At 38.3% G+C, this 22448-nt stretch overlaps 1 protein-coding gene across 2 annotated transcripts in view; it reads left to right on the top strand.

The window, feature by feature from the left end:
- Nucleotides 1-22448, top strand: part of PCSK5 (proprotein convertase subtilisin/kexin type 5) — a 230532-nt gene that overhangs the window by 130836 nt on the left and 77248 nt on the right. For both annotated transcript variants that reach the window (XM_054652466.2, XM_054652467.2), the window contains exons 10-12: nt 284-387; nt 16006-16123; nt 17140-17328. In XM_054652466.2, the coding sequence (XP_054508441.2) occupies nt 284-387; nt 16006-16123; nt 17140-17328 (411 nt within the window). The remainder of the gene's footprint in view (nt 1-283; nt 388-16005; nt 16124-17139; nt 17329-22448) is intronic.

Raw genomic sequence — 22448 nt, 5'->3', positions numbered from 1 at the left:
GCCTCTGTATGAAATGTACTCATTCATCTTCCCTTAAGTTTCATATAACAGAATATTATCATATGTATTTACAGTCTGCTTATGGCAAACCTCCCAGTTGTATAAATAATATCATACAGTTTTTCTGTAAAATTGGAACATGTATTTTGAATGGAGCAAAGGAAAGTAGAGATGATAAATGAAAGTTGTTTTGCTTTGGATACTTTTTGGATTACATGACCTTGTATCCTTACATCCTGGTAAAATGTCTGATCTGTGACTTTGTTTTATCCCTATTTCATAGTCCATTTCTGACCTGGAGAGATGTACAGCACATTATTGTCAGGACTTCACGTGCAGGACATCTGAATGCTAATGACTGGAAAACCAATGCAGCTGGTTATAAGGGTGAGAGCTTTCTTTCTTCTTTGCTATCACAAGAATCTAATATTTGATAATTTTGTTTGACACTATGCTGTGCATAGTTTGGAGACCTTTCAGCCTTGATCTGAAGGGGCCTATCTTCTCTCATACAAGGAAAACCTTTTAGAATGACTAATGAACAAAACTGTTGGGTACGAAATGCATTGGCCCGATCTTCTTAGTTCCTTTCAGTTCCATATCATATACACTGCTGCCAGAAAACTAAGCAAATTTTTGGTGTTGAATTTTTCTTTTTATATCTAGTATTCTGATAAAGTAGTATAGAGTTGAAAATGTAGCAGTTCTGGGTTCCAGCCATGTTCTCACTCAGAATTATTGTCAGTTTCAATTTAGAATTATGAAACAGTATTTTCAAATTTTATTTTTATATGATAAATCCTACATTATCTATATGTGAGAATTCTGTTGGATTTTGGATAAAATTGAATTTTGAGCTGTCATGACTATTCCTGGGACATGTAATCATTTTTCAGTGACCTGTCAGGTAGATTTCTAAAATTTTGTGCTGTCTCTAAAATTTGATAAAAGCCTCATCCTAAAACATTTTTTCACTTTTGTAATGCAAGCAGAAGTAAACACTTGTGCCCTTAAATAGGATAAATACTTTCAGGATGGGTTAAAATGGAACGTTGAATCTGTACATTTTATTTCAGCACAGTTTCTCTTCTGATTCCCATTCACTACATCCTTTCTGCTTTCACTTTGTATTGCATCCTAAACAAAACCCTGGAATGGCTTATTTCTCGTTCTCTTTCCATAAGAATTCCACCCAGTACTGACATACCTCTTATAAGATGAGAGTTGATCTGTTTGTGCTTGGATCTCCTGAGAGAAAAATGTAATATACAAGAGTTATCAAATCTTTGCCCTGGTTTCACTTTAAAACTGAAGCCGATATTTAATCTATTTTGGATCAAGGCACTGCTGCTGTAGAACATCTTTAATATATAATTCTGACCTATGCCATTGTTGCAATGGCATAGAAACCAAACAAAAAAAAAAAAACCCTTTTTATTTTTTGATCCAAACCAGTCTCTAACTACAGAGAATGTGTTTAGAAATAGATATTTGATCAGGCCTCCTAATCATGTGAAGGTTCTGTTGTTCAAGGGCCTGGTTTTATCCCATTTACAATTGTATGCCACACAAAAAACATAAATAGATACTTCCTTAATTGCAATAACATTACAGTATATTTAATTGCAAAACATCTCCCAGGATTTAGAAGTTTTATCAGGAGATGGTTACACTATCATCAGTTTATTGAAGCTATATGAGGGCCAAAGACTACTTTTCAAGTAACATAAAACAGAGCTAATTTTTTTCATACCTTACTTCCAAAATTCTATATTTTTAATGTTTTTCCACTTGTTGCCCAAGAGAGGCAAACACCCTGTGAGTCATTTCACAGCAGCTGTCACTCATTATCAAAAGACAGGTCACACTAAGGTCACACCAGCAGCAGCACTGGCAGCAGGACTTGCACTGTTGAATCACTGTTGAACCACTGCTTGTTCTGAATCCTTGGAACCATTTTTCTATGCACTGTAATACATATATAGTAAGGAAAAGGGATGAAAAAAGGTTTTGTCTCCACTCGTGGAAAGTCACAAACATAGATAAGCTCAACTTGGTAACTTGGATTCAGGAAAAACAACTTGAACTGGCTGAACTCTGCTGTAGACTCTATGGTGAAATTGAAAAAGAGGAAGATGAGCTAAATGCTTGACCTCTGCACAGCTCAGGAATCAACCTTAACCCAAATAAAAGCATTAGTTTTAGCTAAATTATTTTGGCAACTTAGATTGAAGACATGGTTCCAATAAAAATACATCTCTTTTTAAACTCCTGTTGGTTTTGGAAGAAGGAGAAGCAAAAGATTTAGTTTAAATCACAACATCTGAACCTGAATTCAAAAGGGGATTTGCACACCACTGCTGGCAAGACTGAAAGAGTTTTTTTTATTGCACGTGGCAATATTTAGTATAATATTACACTATTATCCTTCACTATCGCCAAGAGTAACAATTAAAGTATGGTTTTTCATAGATGAACTACTCTGATCAGACTGAGTTCCTTAAGGAATTGTATCATAATCTTGTTGATAACAAGATCCATGGTTCTTCCACAGCATGTTCTTAAGAGGGGTTGAAAGTTTTTTTAAATTATCTACAGCAGACAGTCACAAGAAACAATCTACCTTTCTTCAGTGCATACTGGTGGAGAAAGAGGAAAACAAGAATAAAGAGAAAAACAGGTCTGCCACTTTAAAAATAAGAACTGAAAGGGTGGAAAACAGCAAAAACCTGAAAAAACCTTTCACTCAACAAAGGGTCAGCAAGAGCTGGTAGTTGAAAGTGGGTCAGCATGCCATTTCAGAGGGCTGTTTTGCTGGTCTGCATGGCAACCCTCTCCCTTGCCATAGTCCCTGGCAGTGTTTTGCCATTGCAGAACACACAGAAAGAGCTCACAGATGTCATTGCTGGTTTCAAGATCTCCTTTTTTTACTCCTTACATTTATACAAAGAAGGATTAATTCATGAAAAACACTTAGGACAGCTAGTGATTTGCTAAAGCAGTGCTTGTTATTTGTTTAATTTTCTGGCAAGTAAACAGTGCTCATTAAATTCATGTCAATAGAATTAACTCAAGAATGAGCAAGAATTTTTTCTTGGTAGGGGTTTTTTTTATTGTTTTCTTGTTAGACAGCATGCATCTTTTCTCAGGAACTTGTTATTTTGTAGTCTAAAAAGAAAGACTTGAATACTCAGGCTATTCTCTGTTTAGTCAATTGTACATATAATTTGTCAATAGAGGGATTTTTAATAATTAAAGCAGTTAATTAGCTGATTTTATGAAAAAATACGTGAGAACATCTGTTTTTGTGAAGATATCAAAACTGTTGATCTGTTTCTGCTATGGCAGATTGGATGCAAATCCTTGTTCTGTCAGCTGTTTAGTCAACAACAGAGCATGCAAGTGCATTCATAAAAAGGAAACTGCATTAATGCTGACTTGTCTCTGAGTTGAAAGATAGAGAATGAAACACTGCAGTTTTAAGAACAATGATCAAATCATATAAACAGTTCTTTGTCTGCAAGTGAAGGTCCACATACTGTGAAATTCTGTCTGGAGAAATAGACCATTCATAGGGAGTACTACTGATTTGCAGGGAAATTTTTGGAGAATGTACTTCACTCTTCCTGGCTCTGAAGCACAGAAAATAACACTTTAGTATGCTGAAATAAAATTCTACTGAAAAATAAGATAAAATGAAATTAAATTCTACCCAGTTTTTTCAGTTTTGGGGCATTCCTATTCCCTAGAGGAGATACTTTTACTAGAGAAACCAAATTGCCTCAATTTCCAGGGAGTAAAAACAGAGTTATGTCACATCCCTTTAGGTTAGCTAAAGTATCTGCTGTTTCCATTGAAGAGTGACCACTGAAAAGGACTAGTCACTTAATGTTTTTGAGCCTTTTAATATAATTGCTTAATATTTCATAAAACTGGTGATTATATTAGTTGTGAGCAGAGCATGAGCAGAGCATTAATCTGGGAGTGAGAATGAGATAAGTATATATAGACTTCTATTTAGGGGACCTAGACTGGACAGATTCATCTTGTGGTAACCAGTAGGCCAGGCAGGAATTCAGAAATGAGGAAGATATCTTTACAACATGTGCATTTCCGAGAAGACAAATAAACTATTCATAAACACTGTACTGCATGTTTTCAATAACTTTAAAATGTAAATAAATTTTAAATTATATTTTTAATGCATTGTCAGAAGCTGGCATAAGACTTTTGGAAAACGGCGAGCTCATAACTCATAAATGGTTATGTCAAACAATCAAAGCTGTTTACCTATAAAAAGATTTCTACTCTTACAGATACTTCCTGGTATTTTCACATGGTACTGGCAGCCAATATCAACTCCTATCCACCCCTAATGCTCATACACACAGTGGGTGGAGCAAGTGAAACGAAGCTTTGAGTTTAGCTATTGTAATATGCCAGCTTTCTTCAGTTGTCAATAAGACACCAAACACATGAAGTTGCATTGGTCTGTGTAGGAGAGAGGAATACTTGCTACCTGTGCTAGCTAGACTAGTGGATTTTTGTCCTTGAAATATTAAAGGTTGACCAGCCTGGCTGATACTCAAGAGAAGCACAAGGATGTCATGAGTTTATGCAGTGAGAAAACTGGAAGGGCCAAAGCCCAACTAGACTACAATTTGGCTCCTGCAGTAAAAGGCATTTAGAAAATGTTTCTAAAGATACATTGTATTGTACAAATACATTGTATTTGTATGAATACAATGTATAAATACATTGTTCCTACAAACAAAGGGAGAGTTAAGGGTAGTCTCCATCCTTTATTGGTTGTAAGAGGAAAGACAATAACAAAGGATGAGGAAACGAATGAAGTAGTAAATACCTTTTTACCTTTTAATAGCTCTCCTATAATAAGACCCATTGTTCTCTGGGTACCCAAACTGGAAGATGGGAATGGGAAAAAGAATTAAACCCCCATAATCCAAATGGAAATGGTCAGTGACCTGCCACACCACTTGGATACATACAATCATATATGGTCAGTTCTGTATGGGATCCACACAAAGGCACTGAGGGAGCTGCTGCAAGAGCTCACCACTCTCAGTCATTTACCAGCCGTCCTGGTTAACCAGAGAGGTCCCAGTTGAAGGGTCTAGAAAAAGGATCTGGGCTCTACAGACCTGTCAGTCTGACCTCTGTGCCAGGGAAGGTCATGGGCCAGATTATCTCAAGTGCCATCATGTGACATGTACCGAGCAACCTTTGACACTGTTTCCTACAGTATTCTTCTGGAGAAACTGGCTGCTCATGGTTCAGATGGATGTACAATTCACTGGATGAAAAAATGACTGAGAGCCCAGAGAGTGGTGGGGATTGAGTTAAATTCAGCTGCAGCTACTGGTATTCCCCAGGACTGAGTACTGGGGCGAGTTCTGTTTAATATCTTTATCAATAACCTGGACAAGGAAATCAAGTGCACCCTCATTCAGTTTGCAGATGGTACCAAGTTGGATGGAAATGCTGATCAGCTGGAGAGGAAGGAAGGCTCTGCAGAGGAATCTGGTCAGGCTGGATTAATGGGCCAGTTTGTGAAATGCAACAAGGTGGCATTCTGGGTTCTGCACTTGGATCACAATAACCATGTGCAGCACTTCAGGCCAGGAGAACAGTGTCTGGGAAGCTGCCTGACATAAAAGAACCTGGGGTGCTGATCAACATTAGCAGAGTTGGAACATGAACCAGTAGTTGCGCAGGTGGCCAGGAAGGCCAGTGACATCCTGGTTTGGATCAGGAATAGTGTAGCCAGCAGGACCGGAGCATTCACTATTCTCCTGTACTTGGCAGTGGTGAGGCTGCACGTCAAGTCCTGCGTTAGGCTTTGGAGCCCTCACAACAAGACATTGAGGGCAGGAGCATGTCCAGAAAAAGGCAACAGAGCTATTGAGTCTGATGAGAAGCTGTTGAGGGAGCTCTTGTTTTTTCTCACATGTAAGAAGCCAAGAACAAGAATAATTGTGACAGGGGGGTTTAGATTGGATATTAGGGAAAATTTCTTCTATGAAAGGGTTGTCAAGCATTGGGACAGACTTCCCAGGCAAGTGGTGGAATCACCATCCCAGGAAGTGTTTAAAAGATGTATAGATCTGGCAGTTGGGGACATCGTTTAGCAGTTGACTTGGCAGTGTAAGGTTAGTGGTTGGACTTGATCATAAGGATTTTTTCTAGCCCAAATGATTCTGTGATTCTAAGTAGGCTGACAGCAAACATATTCTTGAAAAAGGCAATCTAACTTTATATACCTGATTGTCCTTAACAGATTGGTGGATGTAAAGTCTGAGAGAGATATTGTCCTCACATAGGTAGGCATTAGCCTTCTGTTAGCTGAACTGATTAGATTAATCTGAACTTTTTGCATCATAGCTCCTGACTGAAATTTGTTTGAAGTCAGGGCAGTATTTAGTTTAGCACCGGGAAAGGATAGAAGTAAACAAGCTACAATTACTAGCTTGTCTAACAGTGGCTGAAAGTGTCTCCCCCAGCACTGATAGAACATATATGATTGGAAAGATCCATGTCCTCAAGAATCTCATCCACATTTAAATACCACATGAGTCACAGATCAATATCATAACCTTTTATAAGTGCTTCATACGAAATCCTTGCTGCAGCTTGAGAAAATATGTGCGGTTGGATTTGGAAATTAAGATAGCTGAGGAAAGATGGAGTAAAAACATGTATGTTTTAGCAGCAAGTCTAAAATTACTGTCTTTTCACTGGATGGTCACTGTGATCTTTCCAGGTGATTTTTGTTTACTTATTGCGTACAGCAGTTCAATTTCTGGCTATAAATAAAATTTTCTTTAACTTAGTATTAAAATTGCATTAGGATTTTTCCAGGTATGTTAAACCCAAGCAAATTGCCAGGTAACTGAGTTCTGCTAGCCTTGAGTAAGAACTGAAATACCTCTTTGGGATTTGGGGAAGGGAGCTGGAAAATATCTTGAATTATGCAGCCTAGATTGTAGTTATTAATTTTTTTTTTCTTCCTGACAAAACCGAGGTTACAGACAATGTTGTTTCCAGTTGAAAGACATATAAGGTCAGAAATTTCTCAATATAGTTCCAGAAATGAGGATGTACAAAGTAGGAGAGGGAATCTTTCAGAGAAGCCAGGCAGGCATTATTACTTTTCCCAGCCTCAAATTCTTCATTATCAATGCTTTTCATTTACTTTTTGGATCTGCAACACTGTTTTCTGTTCCCTCTGAAAAGTAAGGAATGAAGCTGTAAAAATGTAAAAACAGAGTTCAAGCAGAAGCTTCAAGCCTGTGTTGGGATACATAATGGAAAATGGATGGACATCCATCATGATTTTTTCTTAAAATTGATTGCTTTCCTGGGGTCATATATTGTAAGTCAAACTTACACATGTTCTAAAATGCACATTAAATGGCTCTAAAGCAGGAGTAACAGCAGGCAAAAGGCAAAATTAGGCTTTAATGTTCTACTATAATTGCACTCAGAATTGTCACCAAAGCATGATCAGCCTAGCAGACAAAGAATTTAAATTAGTGCCTCAGCTCAACAACTGAGATAACTTCCTGCCTGTTTGTCTTAGGTATAAAGGTATACACAATTTCTCTGCAGGTCTCTAGTATTCCAAACATTGCCAAGTGGACTGACAGCTCTAACAGGATGCACACCATGAAAGTGATAACCTTTGACATTGTTTCCTTTTAACAAGCCCAACTCAGACATTTATGAAAACCCTGTAAAGAACTGGAGCACATGGAGGAAGTGGAGGTTTGAAAGTCTTCCCCTGTGGAGACCCATAACCATAAGAGTCTGCCACTTACTGTGAAATGCAAATTTCTATTTTGCAGTATTAAGAAAGAAAAACCAGGATCAATAAATTTTAAAAATTACTGATAAACTGATACAATTCTCCAAAGCAGAAAATTTTAACTGCAGACATTGAACACTGACTGATTTTTAAAAGAATGTTGTAACTTGGAAGTTACATGACCTCTTTATGTACTAATTCTCAATGTGGTATGCTTGTAAGAATGTTCTAAGCAAATATCTGTCCTGCCTGTATCCATCCATAGCAATGGTGAATATCTTTTGAGCGGGGTAGGTCTGTCTTTTTAAAAAAACAACAAGCACTTGCCTTTATGAACACCAAAGCTCTTCTTCACTGCTGTTGCATTGCTATAGTGCCTTTCAGTAGTTACAAAACTGGCAGTAGTTTTATCAGAGTGTGTCCACTTTAATGGAACTAGGATTCAGGCCAGTTAGGAAACAGATCACACTATCTACAATGTAGTATTTTAATGTATCCCGTCAGGATGTAGAATTTCATGTAATAATAGGGAAAGATAAGGGTCTACATAGGACAACTCAGCTCAGTTAGATGCCTGAAGTTATTTATAACAGTATCCTTTTTTCCCTCCAGAAAAATCAGCTTTTGAGGATTTGCTTTTAAGTCAGGGGATGAAAAACCTCACCCACCACTCTGACATTACTGGCCAGCTATTGCCGTAGCTGGCTTACTGTTTAACTTCCTTTTACTTCAGGTTACTGATCAGCATCCACTACATAGCTCCACAGGAATACTGTGAAGTTGGCTTAGTTAATTAATAATTTATCTAGTTATTCTATTCAGCATCATTATCATTAAACAATTTGCAATGAACTTTTTCTGTGATTTACTGCATGTTTGTATATCCTTTTTCTGATGAAATATGAGGGAGCAGAATGCTCAGTCAGGAATTAGTGTAAATATCCTCCTGGAGTTCCAGTACTTCAGGACACATAGAGCCTCAGTGTGGAATGGAACAAGAGGGATGCCATGTGTCTGATAATCTGACAGGACAGAAATGCTCTCTTTGTGTCTCCTGCTAACAATCTGTCAGGATTTCCAGTTACAGTGCCTTTGACTCACCTGTCATTATCTGTTCTGAGATGAAGACTAGCGCAGACACTCCCACCAAAAGATGTTTTTATTGTTTGATAGAATGACATTGTATTTGTCCACCTCTGAGATATCAAGGAATCCTAAATATATCTCCTAGGGTGAATTTGCTCCTAATAGAGGAGATGGGTAGATTTTTTTGCAAGGTGTTGCACAATGTAGTCACAAAATACATTTTTACTTTAAAAAAAGTTGCAAACTGCTATGTTTTCCAGTCCTAAAAATCCTCATGCTAAAAATAAAAATTGAAAAAAAAATTCTGTTTAAAAAGAATACCACTAGTTAAAAAACTATAGCTTCTATTACTGCAGATGCTCCTTAGCCAACTTTATTTCAGCAAACATTTTTTTCTCCCTTCTAAACCCATATAACCTTCAGATTTATTCCATTCACATAAGCTGTCTTATTTCAAGTGAATTAATGTCTTCGGTAAAGGCTTTATGACTTACAGCCAAATGCTGCTGCAGAGAAGTCTTAGAATCCTGCTGCAGAATTTTCATAGCAATCACCAGTCAGCAGTAGTCAGGTTTTCTGTTTCCATCACAACTCTGCTGCTTCAAAGGCAGAGAAGTAAGCCAGTCTCCCTGGTCACTCTGCCGAGGTTTTCAGCAAAGCTCACTGGTGTTTTCTCTGACTCTGGGTAAGATATGCCCATATGCAGGGCACAGTCTATATGTGAACACCATCTGTTCTGAAGACTTCATTAACTTGGTTTACTCATTCCTAAACAAGCTTTGAGAAGTAAATCAGGAACTGTTGGCATGGCTGTGCTTGGTACTCATGGATACTCACTGCTGACCACAGACCAGGTGAATCCCAAGACTAAGGGCCTCTGCCTGGGAGCTGCTTATGCTCATGAGAGGTGGGAACTATTTGGGTGGCATGTGCTGTCACTACCAGTAGAGCCTGACTCTGGGAGCCCAAAAGGGTACTTTGCTTCTAGTGCCTTATGTCAACCAATGTCTCTTTAATAACCACTTGAGTTTCAAATTCCTGAAATAGATAAAATAAGTAAGGATGTGAAGGAAAATAGAATCTTGGATTTAATTTCTCAGTGTTTTAAGATGGTATGTTCTAAGGCTATTTTTTAATGACCGGAAAGCCTCATAGCAGTGTCAGAGTTGCACACAAGCTACTCAAAAAGGTAGACTGGTTACTGGAGGTTTAGTTTCTACTAGCTATCCTGCTAGCTTTTCTGGGCAGTCTGTATTTTATTTTATCAATTAATAGGAGTTTTTTGGCAAAAAGAAAAATGTAAAATCCAGAAGTCTCTTCTTTTTTTGTCAAATCTATTATCAGGTAAAGCCATGGTTAGTATATTACTAGAGAAATTATTTGTACTAATGCAAAAATCAGAAAAAGACATAGACATAACTGGAATCTCAATAAAAACACTTTTTGAAGTATTCTGTTAACACCTTTCTGACTATATTCAAAATATTCAAAGCCCTTGGGCACCTCTCCTAGGAAAAAGACAAGGAGGGATGGGGTTGTTCAGCCTGAAGAGAAGGCTCCATTGAGACCTTGTAGTGGCCTTTCAATATATAAAAGGTTTCTAGAAGAAAGATAGAAAGAAATTTTTTATGAAGGTCTTTTGTAACAAGACATGGGGCAATAGTTCTAGTTTGAACAAGGGTAGATTTAGACTGGACATAATGAAGGACATTTTTATTCATGGTGCTTGGTAACAGTCAACATGGCTTTACAAGGGAGAAATCATGCCTGACAAATTTGCTGACCTTCTGTGATAGGCCTACAGGATGGATGGATAGGGGCAGAGCAGAGCAACTGACATCATCTACCTGGACTTGTGCAAAGTGTTTGACATTGTACCACTGAACATCCTTGTATTCAAAGTGAAGAGACATGGATTTGATGGATAAGCCACTTGGGTGAAAAACTAGCTAAAAACGGCCACACACACAGAATTGTGTCCATTGTCCACATGGAAACCAGTGACAAGCAGTGTCCCTCCACAGTCAGCACTGTGGCAGATACTGTTCAACATCTTTGTTGGTGACATGGACAGTGCAATCAAGTGCACCCTCATCATATTTGCTGACAACATGAAGCAGTGTGGTACAGTCAACACACTGGAGAGAAGGGATGCCATCCAGAGGGACCTTGAAGGGCTTGAGAGGTGGGTTTGTGTGAACCTCATGGAGTTCAACAAAGCAGAGTGCAAGGTCTTTACACCTGAATTGTGGCAATGCAAGACACACCCACAGGTTGGGCAGAGAAGTGATTGAGAGCAGCCCTGTGGAGGATTTGAGAGTAACTGTTGATGAAAAACTCAACACAGGCCAGCAGTGTGGACTTGCAGCCCAGAAAGCCAATCCAATCCTTGGCTGCATTTAAAGGAGTGTGGTCAGCAGGTCACAGGAGGTCATTCTGCCCTCTATTCTGCTCTGGTGAGATTCTGCCTGGAGTGCTGTATACAGTCCACAACATAAGAAGGACATGGAACTTGTTGGAGCAAGTCCAGAGGAGGGCTGATAAATTCATACAAGGACTGGAGCATCTTCTCTGTGAAGATAGGGTGAGAAAGTTGAGTCTGTTCAGCCTGGAGAAAGGAAGGTTGTGTAGAATCTCAGAACAACCTTGCAGCATCTGAAGGGGGCCTTCAGGGAAGCTGGAGAGGGACTCTTCATCAGGATCTGTAGTGATAGGATAAGGTATAATGGGAGAATATTGAAAGAGGGGAAATTTAGATTAGATATTAGGAAAAAATTCTTTACTGTGAGCATGGTGAGACACTGGAACAGGTTGCCCAGGGAGGCTGTGGATGCCCAGCCCTGTCAGTGTTCAAAACCAGGTTGGATAAGGCCTTGAGCAACTTGAGGGGTAAATTTCCTTGCCCATAGCAGAGGGTGTTGGGAGCAGTTGATCTTTAAGGTCCTTTCCAACCCCTTATTATTCTGTGATTCTGTGATTCTATAATTTGAATGGTGAGGCACTGTTAAGAGGTTGCCCAGAGACACTGTGGGTGCCTTATCCCTGGAAATGCCTCAAGGCCAGATTGGACAGGGCTTTCAGCAGCCTGGTGTAGTGGAAGGTGTCCCTGCTCATAGTGGAGAGGTCAGACTAGATGAGCTTTAAATGTCCCTTGCAACCCAAATCATTCTGTGCTTCTATGATCCTAGGCTGTAGAGGCCCTTCAGATTCTCATTGTGCATCTTCGTAGCTGCCACTTTTTAAACAAATCTATCAGGCAACTGTATGTTTTTCACAACCTTCTCTAGGGTGGTGATAGGTGTAAGAACTCAGTCTTCCCACATCTATACTGAGTCTATAAAAATGCCTGGATTTCAGGGACTTCTTTGAGGAGGAAATACTTCATTTGCTGTTTCATTTGGTTTTAGATGCAGAAATTGAGGGATTGTTCTCTGTAAAATACAGAAATACAAATAATTTGCCTAATTTGAAAACCATGAGTAAGTTGGTTTTAAAAGCAAGAATGAAAAAGCATCTTCTTGCACACTTGTGTTACTGCTTGTAAAGCAGTTATGTGTTTATGAAATCACACTCAGTTGTCACAGGTTACTGGTGCCAAGTTGACATGAAATAGGAATACGGCTGAAACAAGATGAATTATTATTCAAGATCAGTGTTGTCTTAGAGAGCACATGACAAAACAAAACCGTTTAAGCTGTGTCATCATGACATTACTCCCCTTTTTGTCTAATTCTTGTTATGCAGTTGTTTATCCTTGTTGAAATATTTCAATATTCTAAGCAAATGACAGAAAAGCAATATGAAATTGTTAAAGCATTATAGAATTAGTTCATTCTATTTGCAATTAAAATGTCAAATGTAAAAGATTGGTGTAGATCAGTTGAAAGTATTTATGGGCTGAGAGTAACTCAAGAGGCTCACATATTCTAGACCTGCTAAGCAATATTTAAGAAACCCTAGTATTAATGGACATTTTAGTCTCCTATTCTGTCAATCTCATTTTGGATCAAGATCCTATTGTGGCATAAATACACAGATCATTACAGTTGACATATAAAACATATTAATCTAGTTGAGGAAGCTGCATATTCCTCATTTGTCACACTGAAATTATTACTATTTCTCTCCTGATTTAGCATTTGGTATGTGTATACAAAATGTTTACATTTCAAATGCTGCTTTCACAGTACATAGGACATGATATATAAAATGCCAAAAATATAGTAGGGAGAAAATTTTATGCAAGCCTTTTCTCACATGAGTAAAATAGCAAGGAAGGCTTAGTGTTTAAGTTACTGATGAGACATCTTGATGACAGGCAATGAAACTGCAACCTAACGAATCAAGTTTAACTACACTGGAAATGTTGTGTTTTTAGTGTCTGGGCCAAATTTTTCTGAAGTCTGCATGATTCTCTATTATGATTTATGAACACCAGCTATTCATATTTCTCATAGTCAAGTCAAATGTGATATGCATCCTAACTTTAGATTTGAGGGTTGCTTTGTATGTAAATGAGAAAGTTACTGAATTTTCAACAGCAATTTCAGACAAAAACAAGGAGATTATGAAAAAGCTGGGGAAGTCTCTCCAGCAGCTCAGAAGGCCTTGTTTTCGCAGTGTACTAATGAAGGAACTGCACTAGGGGTAAATAAATGGACTTTATTCATGGGTATGAGAAATGTTGTTTCATCTTTAAGATGAAAACATCTTCAAGAAAGATTAAAGAGATCAGCTAAAACTTAGTATTTACTTCGTGTTGTGGGAGGGAAGTTTTTCTCTGAAACATGCCCTGCACCTGTTAGGCTCTATGTGGGCCTGTGATTTTGCAAAAATAAAAATTATCAATTAGTACTGCTGCTTGACTGGAGAGAGAATTCAAGATAGCTCTACTGATGGACACCTTGGTCACACAAGGAGATCACGTTTTCAACCCTTCAGCTTAATAAAAGCAACAGTCTACTCCTCAGCTACCAGCTTACATTGTATCATATTATCATATTATATTAATATTATATTCATATTTCATTTGTGAAGGACAAGTACCTTTGTACAAAACAGTCCAATACCCCCTCTGACATGTGTAATGATTCCTAGCAAAGGCTGAGCCCAGTAGCAATGCACAGCAGTGATAATGCAGAGCACATAAGTAGGTAGGTGCAAGGTCTGGAGGCATTTTACACTTTGCTCTCTGCAGTCATCATAACCTTTCAGGCAGTGCCTTTGATTAATCTGGGTTAACAATGTAAATTCATTACCTTTTGCATACAAATCAGAGGCAGTTCCAGGCATTTCTTAGAAGACATTTATAATTCCATGTAGACCACCAGGCTATTGTTAACCTTTAGGACAGGCATCTTAGCATATAATTCATGGGAATACACGGATGTACACATATGAAGAAGCACAATTTGAAGATAGCAGAGAAAAAAAATCTCTTTTCTTCTCTAAGACACAACTACTTTGTTTAACTATGTGATTTTGTCCTAAATTGCTGTAATTTGGTCTTTGAAAATTATGGACCTCTGCTCGTACCTTCAGCTGCTAACCAACCCATTGGATCAAGGGCTTTGAATTGGAATTGTTTTGGACAGCCAAATGTCAGTCTACATGGGAGGATTTAAAAGTAACCCTCTCTGTCAGGAAATTTTTAGTTCAATGGGAAGGCCTTTCAAGGAAAAAAAGTATTTCTTTTTCAACTGAAAAAATCACATCAGCTGCAGAACTTATCACTACACTGCTGCTCTCATGCAAGACATTTTAAACACTGAGTCATGGACAAATACCACAACCACAAAACCTTGAGTGGTAAGTTTTTGTCCTAGATGAAAATTCCTCCTAAAGTCTGTCTTCCAAGTATTTGTTAGGGTGGGGAGGATAGAAAGTTCACTCCATAGATTTTTATTGACATTTTTAATGTGCATACTAGGGAAAAATATTATACGGGTAAATAGCTTAAAAGTCACATAAGTTTCCATCTGAAGGTCACTGACTGGTGGTGGCCATGCTACATGCTTTTCTGCCCTTATTTCTTATCAAGAAAAGGTGACATGCATTGAAGAATCCTTTTCAGCTGGCAGTTTGGACAGTACTAGATATTTGGAAGATGTAATCCTTAAGCTTTGGACTGTATTTGTTTGAGAAGGCTGGGGTTTTTTTAGATAAAGTCCTTTGAATTTTGGTTTGGCAATATAGAGATTGCTTTCACAAACCCTCTACAACATGCATTTGGAAGGATTTATACCATGCTTTGTTGCATTGCTGGTTAAATTTGCACTTACAATTTTCTGTGGGTTTCTGTGGTAGCAAGAAAAACTGATTTACTAATATTTGCAATCTAAACTCCTCCTGTGGAAGCTTTTTTGTTTCACCTTCTGCTGTCAGAATTTTATCAAGAGCACCAATTTGTCACAATGGAACATCGTGGCTAGAAGCTCTTCTAATTCACCAAAACCCTTTTGCAAGTCTCTGTTTCAATTGGAATAGCAATCAAAAACACATAGCTGATTCAGTAAATGCTTTTCACCCTCATCAAGCAGACAGCTTTAGGGAGAGGGAGGATCTACCTAGTTGGTTGGCCAATGACAAGCATACCGTATACAGGAAGAGAAGAGCATCCACTCAGGGAAGTTCAGAGGATACAGCAGTTACAAAGTGGTCTGTTCATTCTCAAATTTGTCTCAGTTAGCTTCCCTGAATACACATGCATGTGTTTGGCATTTGAGTAATAGAAGTAACCTTCCTCTCATTCATTATGCTCATATATCCCCTTGTCATACAAAAGGGCTGAGCTAAATTGAGGCACATGGACAAAGGGCAGCCAGAGGCAATTTTAGTCACTGGCATTCTGTAGTTCTCATAGTAGGTAGTGTAGGTAGTGCCTCATGCCACTTAATAAAAGCAGTGGCAGATTTGTTGAACAAATTAGATATTGTCTTTATTGTTCTTGGCAATGAGATTTTGGAGCTTTGAGTGAAAGTAAGGAAGAAGAGAAAAGAAGTAACTCCTGTTAGGATGTGACACTCTGGAGTTAGTTGATGATGAAACCCAAGGGTTTATGCTATAACTGTATTCATTCTGTTTGTACCTTGCAGTGAGCCACCTTTATGGATTTGGACTAATGGATGCTGAAGCAATGGTGACAGAAGCAGAAAAGTGGACAACAGTGCCTCCACAGCATGTGTGTGTGGAGAACACAGATCGGCAAATCAAGTAATACCCGCTACCAAAACTTTTGCTGGCATAAATTTATGGAAAAAAATTGGCTATAATTTACCCCTCGCTTGCATTGTGTATAATGTATCATTTTTAAAGCCATACTAGAGAGTCTGTCACATTTACAGATATAGTGCATGGGAAAAGGCCCTAGTTTAAAGAACATCGCAGAAGGTGAAGGTGTAAAACAGTCCAGACTGGGTAATGATGGATTTTTATGTAGATGATACATCAAAGAATATTTGGTTGAATGCATTTCAGTCACATTTGCAAGAAGAGACAGATTTAACAGTCCAGGATGTAAAAAGCAAATATGCTTTTGAAATGGTATGATAATGTGTCTCTCCAATGGTCTTAGGAGGGTCTCTAGTTCAGAGGCCAAAACTGAACTGCTTTTCACTTGCTAAGATAGGGTCTCTGTAGAACCAGGCTTAAGAGCAAAACTCTGTTATGTGTACTCAATGGACATAGAGGCAGCATCAAGCATAAGGCAGACTTCCAAAGCACTAAGAATATTGTTTACTAAGTATATTTGACAGGCTTGATCTGTAACTGGTATAGTCTGCAAGGATGTCATGCCAATTTAAACCAGCTGAGTCAGATGCCTTTTGGTACCGTTAACATGTAGTACTTGCTGTTACATAAGCTAGGATTAGCTATGCCAGGCATTTCCTGGGGTTTAGAAACCAGCTGTGATCCCATGACAATCTCAGCATTTCTCAGCTGGCCACTAATCTACCACAATGCTCTGTCCCAAAGGCTTATTCCTATTTTACCTTGTGTATGTGCTTAACAGAAACCCAGGCAGTTGCCATTAGCCATTATCTGCAGTGAAATAATTACACTATAGTGGTATTTTCAGCTAGGAAGCACATGTCAAAACTAGTGATTGTAGGCTACTGACTGTACAGTTATCCAACACCATCATTCTCTACTAAGCAAAAAAGATGGGTTTGTGTATTTTACACAAAAAGCAAGAAATGCTAATGTTGTTTGCTATGCTTCTGTTATAGAACAATACGACCTGACAGCATTGTCCGTTCAATTTACAAAGCCACTGGCTGTTCAGATAATCCTAACCACCATGTGATCTACTTGGAGCATGTTGTTGTACGTATCACTATTACTCACCCTCGACGTGGAGACTTGGCAATTTACCTAACTTCTCCTTCTGGAACTAGGTCACAGCTCTTGGCCAACAGGTATAGTATGACAACCGAATTTCACAGTACAGTCAGCATGTAGAGCCTCCATAGACATGTCCATATCAGCAAAGAGCAGTCAAGTCATTACAGCAGGGATACTAGAAGACATAGGCTAATTACACTTTCTTGGAGAGATGGGCAGAGTGAAGTACAAATGAACTCAGAGATGAGTAGAGTACAGTCTCAGTACTCAGAAGAGTAGTGTTAAAACTGTTGAACTCCAAGACAAAGATTAGTCAATTTCAATAGTTCTTGTGTGGCTCACCATTTATTAGATGGCTGGAAAATGTGAAGAAAACAGATTGAGTGTTCATAAGGAAGCTGAATCAAAGTGTTTCTACATATTGCTACTTATTTTTCGTTTTTCTCTTTTCTTATCGTTTTTTTTTTTAATAGCAATGAAAATCAGATAGAATAGTGTGTATTTACAATATTTTTTAAACCCCTGATGTTACCTGTTTCCAAATCCTTTTTTTCAAAGTAAACATACTTAATCTAGGAAAGGCTCATAGTAGGACAACGCTGAAAAGTAGCACTAGCACTTGAAATTAAAGGGTTCATTTGTAAATTGCATATTAAAGCTTTTAGAAGTTAGCCATCACCTTCAAAAATTTTTGAAAGTTAGACATCAATTCAATGATGGATACTTGTTTTCAAATGTCCAGCCATTTTTACAACAGCTACTAAGAAAGATCAATCTTCTTCCTCATCCTGTCACTTCTATGTTATGTTTTTGGAGAAACTGTCATAGTGTGTCAAATTGTCTTTTGTATTCTTCTTATTGAACTCAGACAAGTATCTCTTTGTCCAATGTATCATTGAACAAATGATAAGTGGAGGGAATCATTAGCAAACTGGAAGACTTCTCAGTGATGATTCTATTTTTCTGATCTACTAGCAGAAATTTTCTTCAAAGAAAATATTGGCAGTCTTTCCCATGTAAATCTCACTAAATCCATGGTCATCCACCTCCTACCAGACATGGTTAAGCATTAAGAAACATCAGAAAACTTTCCAAATTTTACACCAGTTACAAATATGCAAATAAGTTACATTTACAGTAAGAAATGCTTGTATACTTCTCCAACTAGCTAGAAATCTTCTTCCTCATGGGACCATAGGTAATTCTTGTTCCTTGATCACTGATGTAGATGACTGCCATTCTGCTAGACATAGAGGATGGCTCCCAAAGAAAAGTTTATGTTTACTGATGTATCAGAAACTGCAAAAAATGCCATCTATCAAACCTGTGTTGTGAGAACTCTTCTGCCATCATGCTTAAATCTTCACAAAATTAATATCCCTAGTCCTACTCTTCAGGGCTTTTAACAGATTGAGAGTGGCCTTCTTTCCAGACTGCTTTTCATCCATGCTTCCTCAGCCAGAAAAGCTCATTATCTAGCTCTGGAGACTTGCATGTCCTCCTCTATCTCAATGATAGAAGGACTTATATTTCCTCTTTAAACCAAGAGCCTGTTTTGGAGACAGGTGGAGGTCAAATGGACTTGGTTCTGATTGAACTGTGAATACACATTTTCATTAGAGATTATGTTAAATGAAAAGAAAAGGTAAACTGAAAATATTCTTCAAGCTGTAGACACTAATTCACCAAATGGAGAGGAAGTTGTCCTGGAAGTTTGGGGTCTCTAGAATATCTCCTGTGTTCCATTGTGAGTGCTCCCATAGGTTGCTAATAAAGCACATAGGCACACATATCCATGTCTTCCTGCTGCACTACTGCACTGAATAAAGAATTTGTCTTCTGCTAACGAGTGTGAGACAGGTTTGTCTTATTAGTTATGAAACAGGGTTTTGTTTTTCTGTTTGAAGAAATCCTTCTTTAGTTTTCCTTTCCATTTTCATGCAGTAGTTCCTCCTCAGTTCAAAATGAAAAAACATGAAAGCCATCCAACTAGGTATCCAAACAAAACAATCTTGTGTAAACCCAGTGGTCGTAACACAGCTAACTTTTGGCTCTAGGCTCTCATGTGCTGCAGCTGACTCACAGCAAGTGGGAAATACATTCCAGGATTCACAGTTCACCTCTGGTGATGATTGGTGTGTGGGATAGGTACAAAATTTAATTCAATCAGTGTCTTTGTAACCCCTGCACCTTAAAAATAATTCTTTTCTGTATGTGCAGAAGAGAAAGGGTATGCAAATATATGTAATAAAATAAGAGGATGTTCAGCTTTTTCTTATATGATAATATCAGAAGACTAAACAGAAAACAAAGAAACCTGAAAGGCCTTTTCACATTTTGTTACTTCCCAGGAAACAAATTATTCATGACAGAGCTCATAGAATCTCACCAGAAATTCCCTTCCCACAGAAACTTCAGAAATATTTGGACTTGCCATCACATTGGGCTGATGGGTTACTAAACAACTCCGGGCTTCTAATATTAGGGATAAACGTATCTTGCAAATTCTAGGTCTCAAATACCTAGAGCCTTCATGAGGCCTTTCTTAGGGTAAAGTGAGGGATATGAACACAGTAGTTTCTGAAATGGTGTTTCAAGGCTTACTTCATTTGTCCTTGCTGTAAGAAGTCATACAGCTTAGAGGTAATAATTTCTTCACACTAGGAGTATGCTGTGTGTTGCCAATGTATATGTTTTAGCATAATGTTATGAACTAAAACTTGAAATGGGATGTTATTTTCTAGTATGAAAAATTAGTTATGAGGCATTTGATTTTTAATGTATCAATAATACTGAATGTCAGTGAATAAATGCATTCAGTTTATAGGCATGCATGCAGAGATACATTGGCAGCAAATAGTCTGGTTTTTCTGCTATAGGCAAAGGCTCCAGAGGCTGTTGTACATTGCTACTACCTGACTGAGATGTTTTTCTCAGATATACAAGACGTTTTAGTGTACATGTACTGGATTGATAGCAGCAATACCAGCTGTTTTTACTGAAACCAGGGGAAGTCCCATTGCTTTACAGTTACTCATTTTGGTTTAATTTGAAGCAGTTTGCTTGGTAAAATGTTTCTAAGTGCAAAAGGTATATTTTACATGTGCACTTCTCCACCAGTTCTGGAAGAAAAGTAATTGTGCGTAATTTCTGGTGCATTGACAAGTAGGTCCCTCAAGGCAATATTTGGCCTTTTTTCTGCATATTTTATCCTTAATGTTGGCACCCCTTAAAATGACTTCAGTAAGAAAACTTGTTAGTCTGAGATGATGTGGATTCCTTTGCAGGCATTTGGTGGATAACACTGTCACTGGTTTAAGCCTTATGTGCATTCTTCAAAATCTGCATTACAGGGAACATCTGCTTTGTTGTTTGGAAAGTACTAAACATGATTACATTGGATGCACTGCACCAGAGGAAAATACAGGCTGGAAGTGTATTGGCTGGTGTGAGGATGAGGCTAGAGTTAAGTCCAAAGGGGAACAGTATCCTCTTTCCAAAAACAATTGGCCAGTGGATTTGGCAGTGAGTTTCTGAGTGTTTTTTGAGACATACCAAGGTCAGTTCTAACAAACATTCACTACAGGCAGGCTATGGAGGAGAAGCTAGATACAAAGGAAGTAGGAGAAACAAACTTAGGGCCCATTTGTCTCCCACTGAAGTCATGGCTTATTTAATTCTTGCCCTTTAAATTTAAAGCAGCTGTTGCCATTTGAACTGCGTAACTGAAATATTTCAGCCACATGGTGGCAACTTTCCAGGCCACTAGCTTCATAAGCTTATATGGACCTGGTATTAATAATACTTCTCTTCAGTAACAAAAGAATGTATCTTCATGACCATCTTTTTCCTATCATGAAACCTTAGACAATCAGTAAATTTTAATAATATCCTCCTCTGCAGAACTCTTAGACCAAATCCAAGTTATTCTTATCTAATCTTACTCAATTGTTTGCTTCATAAAATGCCTCGGTGATCTGAAATAGGGGAAAATTTTCTTTATAAGTATGTATCTTTTTCCCAGCTTGCATGTTATGCTCTTATATTAAAGAAAACTAACATTTTAATCCTAATATGATGAAACATAGGGGCCAACTTCACGCTGAGTGTCACTGAAAAGGTCTCTGATGTGGTAGTAATCTAAGTCCACAATGAGCTAATAACCCTGTGCTTGTACTGTGTCTACAGGGTGAAACAGTTCTTGGAAAACCATTTCTCCCAACTCATACTTGCTATGTTTTGTTTCATTCATGTTAGCTATATATTTTTTCTTTTTCCTTTGTGGGTTTTATGAATAGATATCCCACTACCAAGCAGCTGGCTGACCAGTGGAGTTTGTGGAGCTCCTCAGCCTGACATGTTTGAAAGTAATGGTGGATCATTTAATGTGGATATGTGTAGCTCCTGGGGACAAGCACTCTGCCTCTAAAGATGCCAACCACTATTTCAGGTTGGCAGAATTGTATGCTATTGTTCATGTTACTCCAAACAACTTTATCATGATAGTTCAGAGATAGCCATTGTTTCATAAAACTAACTGTGATAATCAGATGTAATATGGAAATGAAAAAAAAAAGTTTGTATGCAAATACTTTAAATATGTTTTCTTTAGCTCCAAATACATAAATTTTAAGTGATCTCCCACATGTAGGTAAGAAAACTTCTGAAATGCCTGAAATCTCTGACCATTTCTTTTTTACGAATACTTCAGTGCAGATGGGCAGTAGGGTCTGACCGAAGCTTTGGTTATGTCAGTTTGAGCTGTCTGCAGTTTCTCAGGGGCTACATCTCACAGGGAGCTGATGATTCAACCCTGTGGAGAAGAGCTGCTTTAAAGAGAATAGTTGACCAAAGCACTTTCAGGTGCGCAGCTTGGGAAGGCACTACATAGTCTGTTCAAACTGTAAGCACACTTGAAGTCTGGTGGCTGTGCAGACTTCTGGGCAAGGACCACTTGCCCATGAGGCTGCCAGTTTGTGTGCTGGAGCACATCATAACAAAGACAGCTGCCGTAGGAGAAGAAAATTCTTACCTCTTTCCAGCTACTCTACTGCAGCTGCAGCCACTAGCTAGTGCAGAGTTTCCAGGCTCTTAATGCATTGAGTTCAGTGTACAACCATTGCTGTCAGTCAGGTGCAGCTGCACCTTCGCAGCTGAAACAAACAATCTTGATAACTGAAAAAAATGCTCCTTT

Source organism: Agelaius phoeniceus, chromosome Z (assembly GCF_051311805.1).
Source record: "Agelaius phoeniceus isolate bAgePho1 chromosome Z, bAgePho1.hap1, whole genome shotgun sequence".
In the NCBI taxonomy this organism is placed as follows: domain Eukaryota; kingdom Metazoa; phylum Chordata; class Aves; order Passeriformes; family Icteridae; genus Agelaius; species Agelaius phoeniceus.
This window is presented reverse-complemented; position numbering and strand designations above follow the sequence as displayed.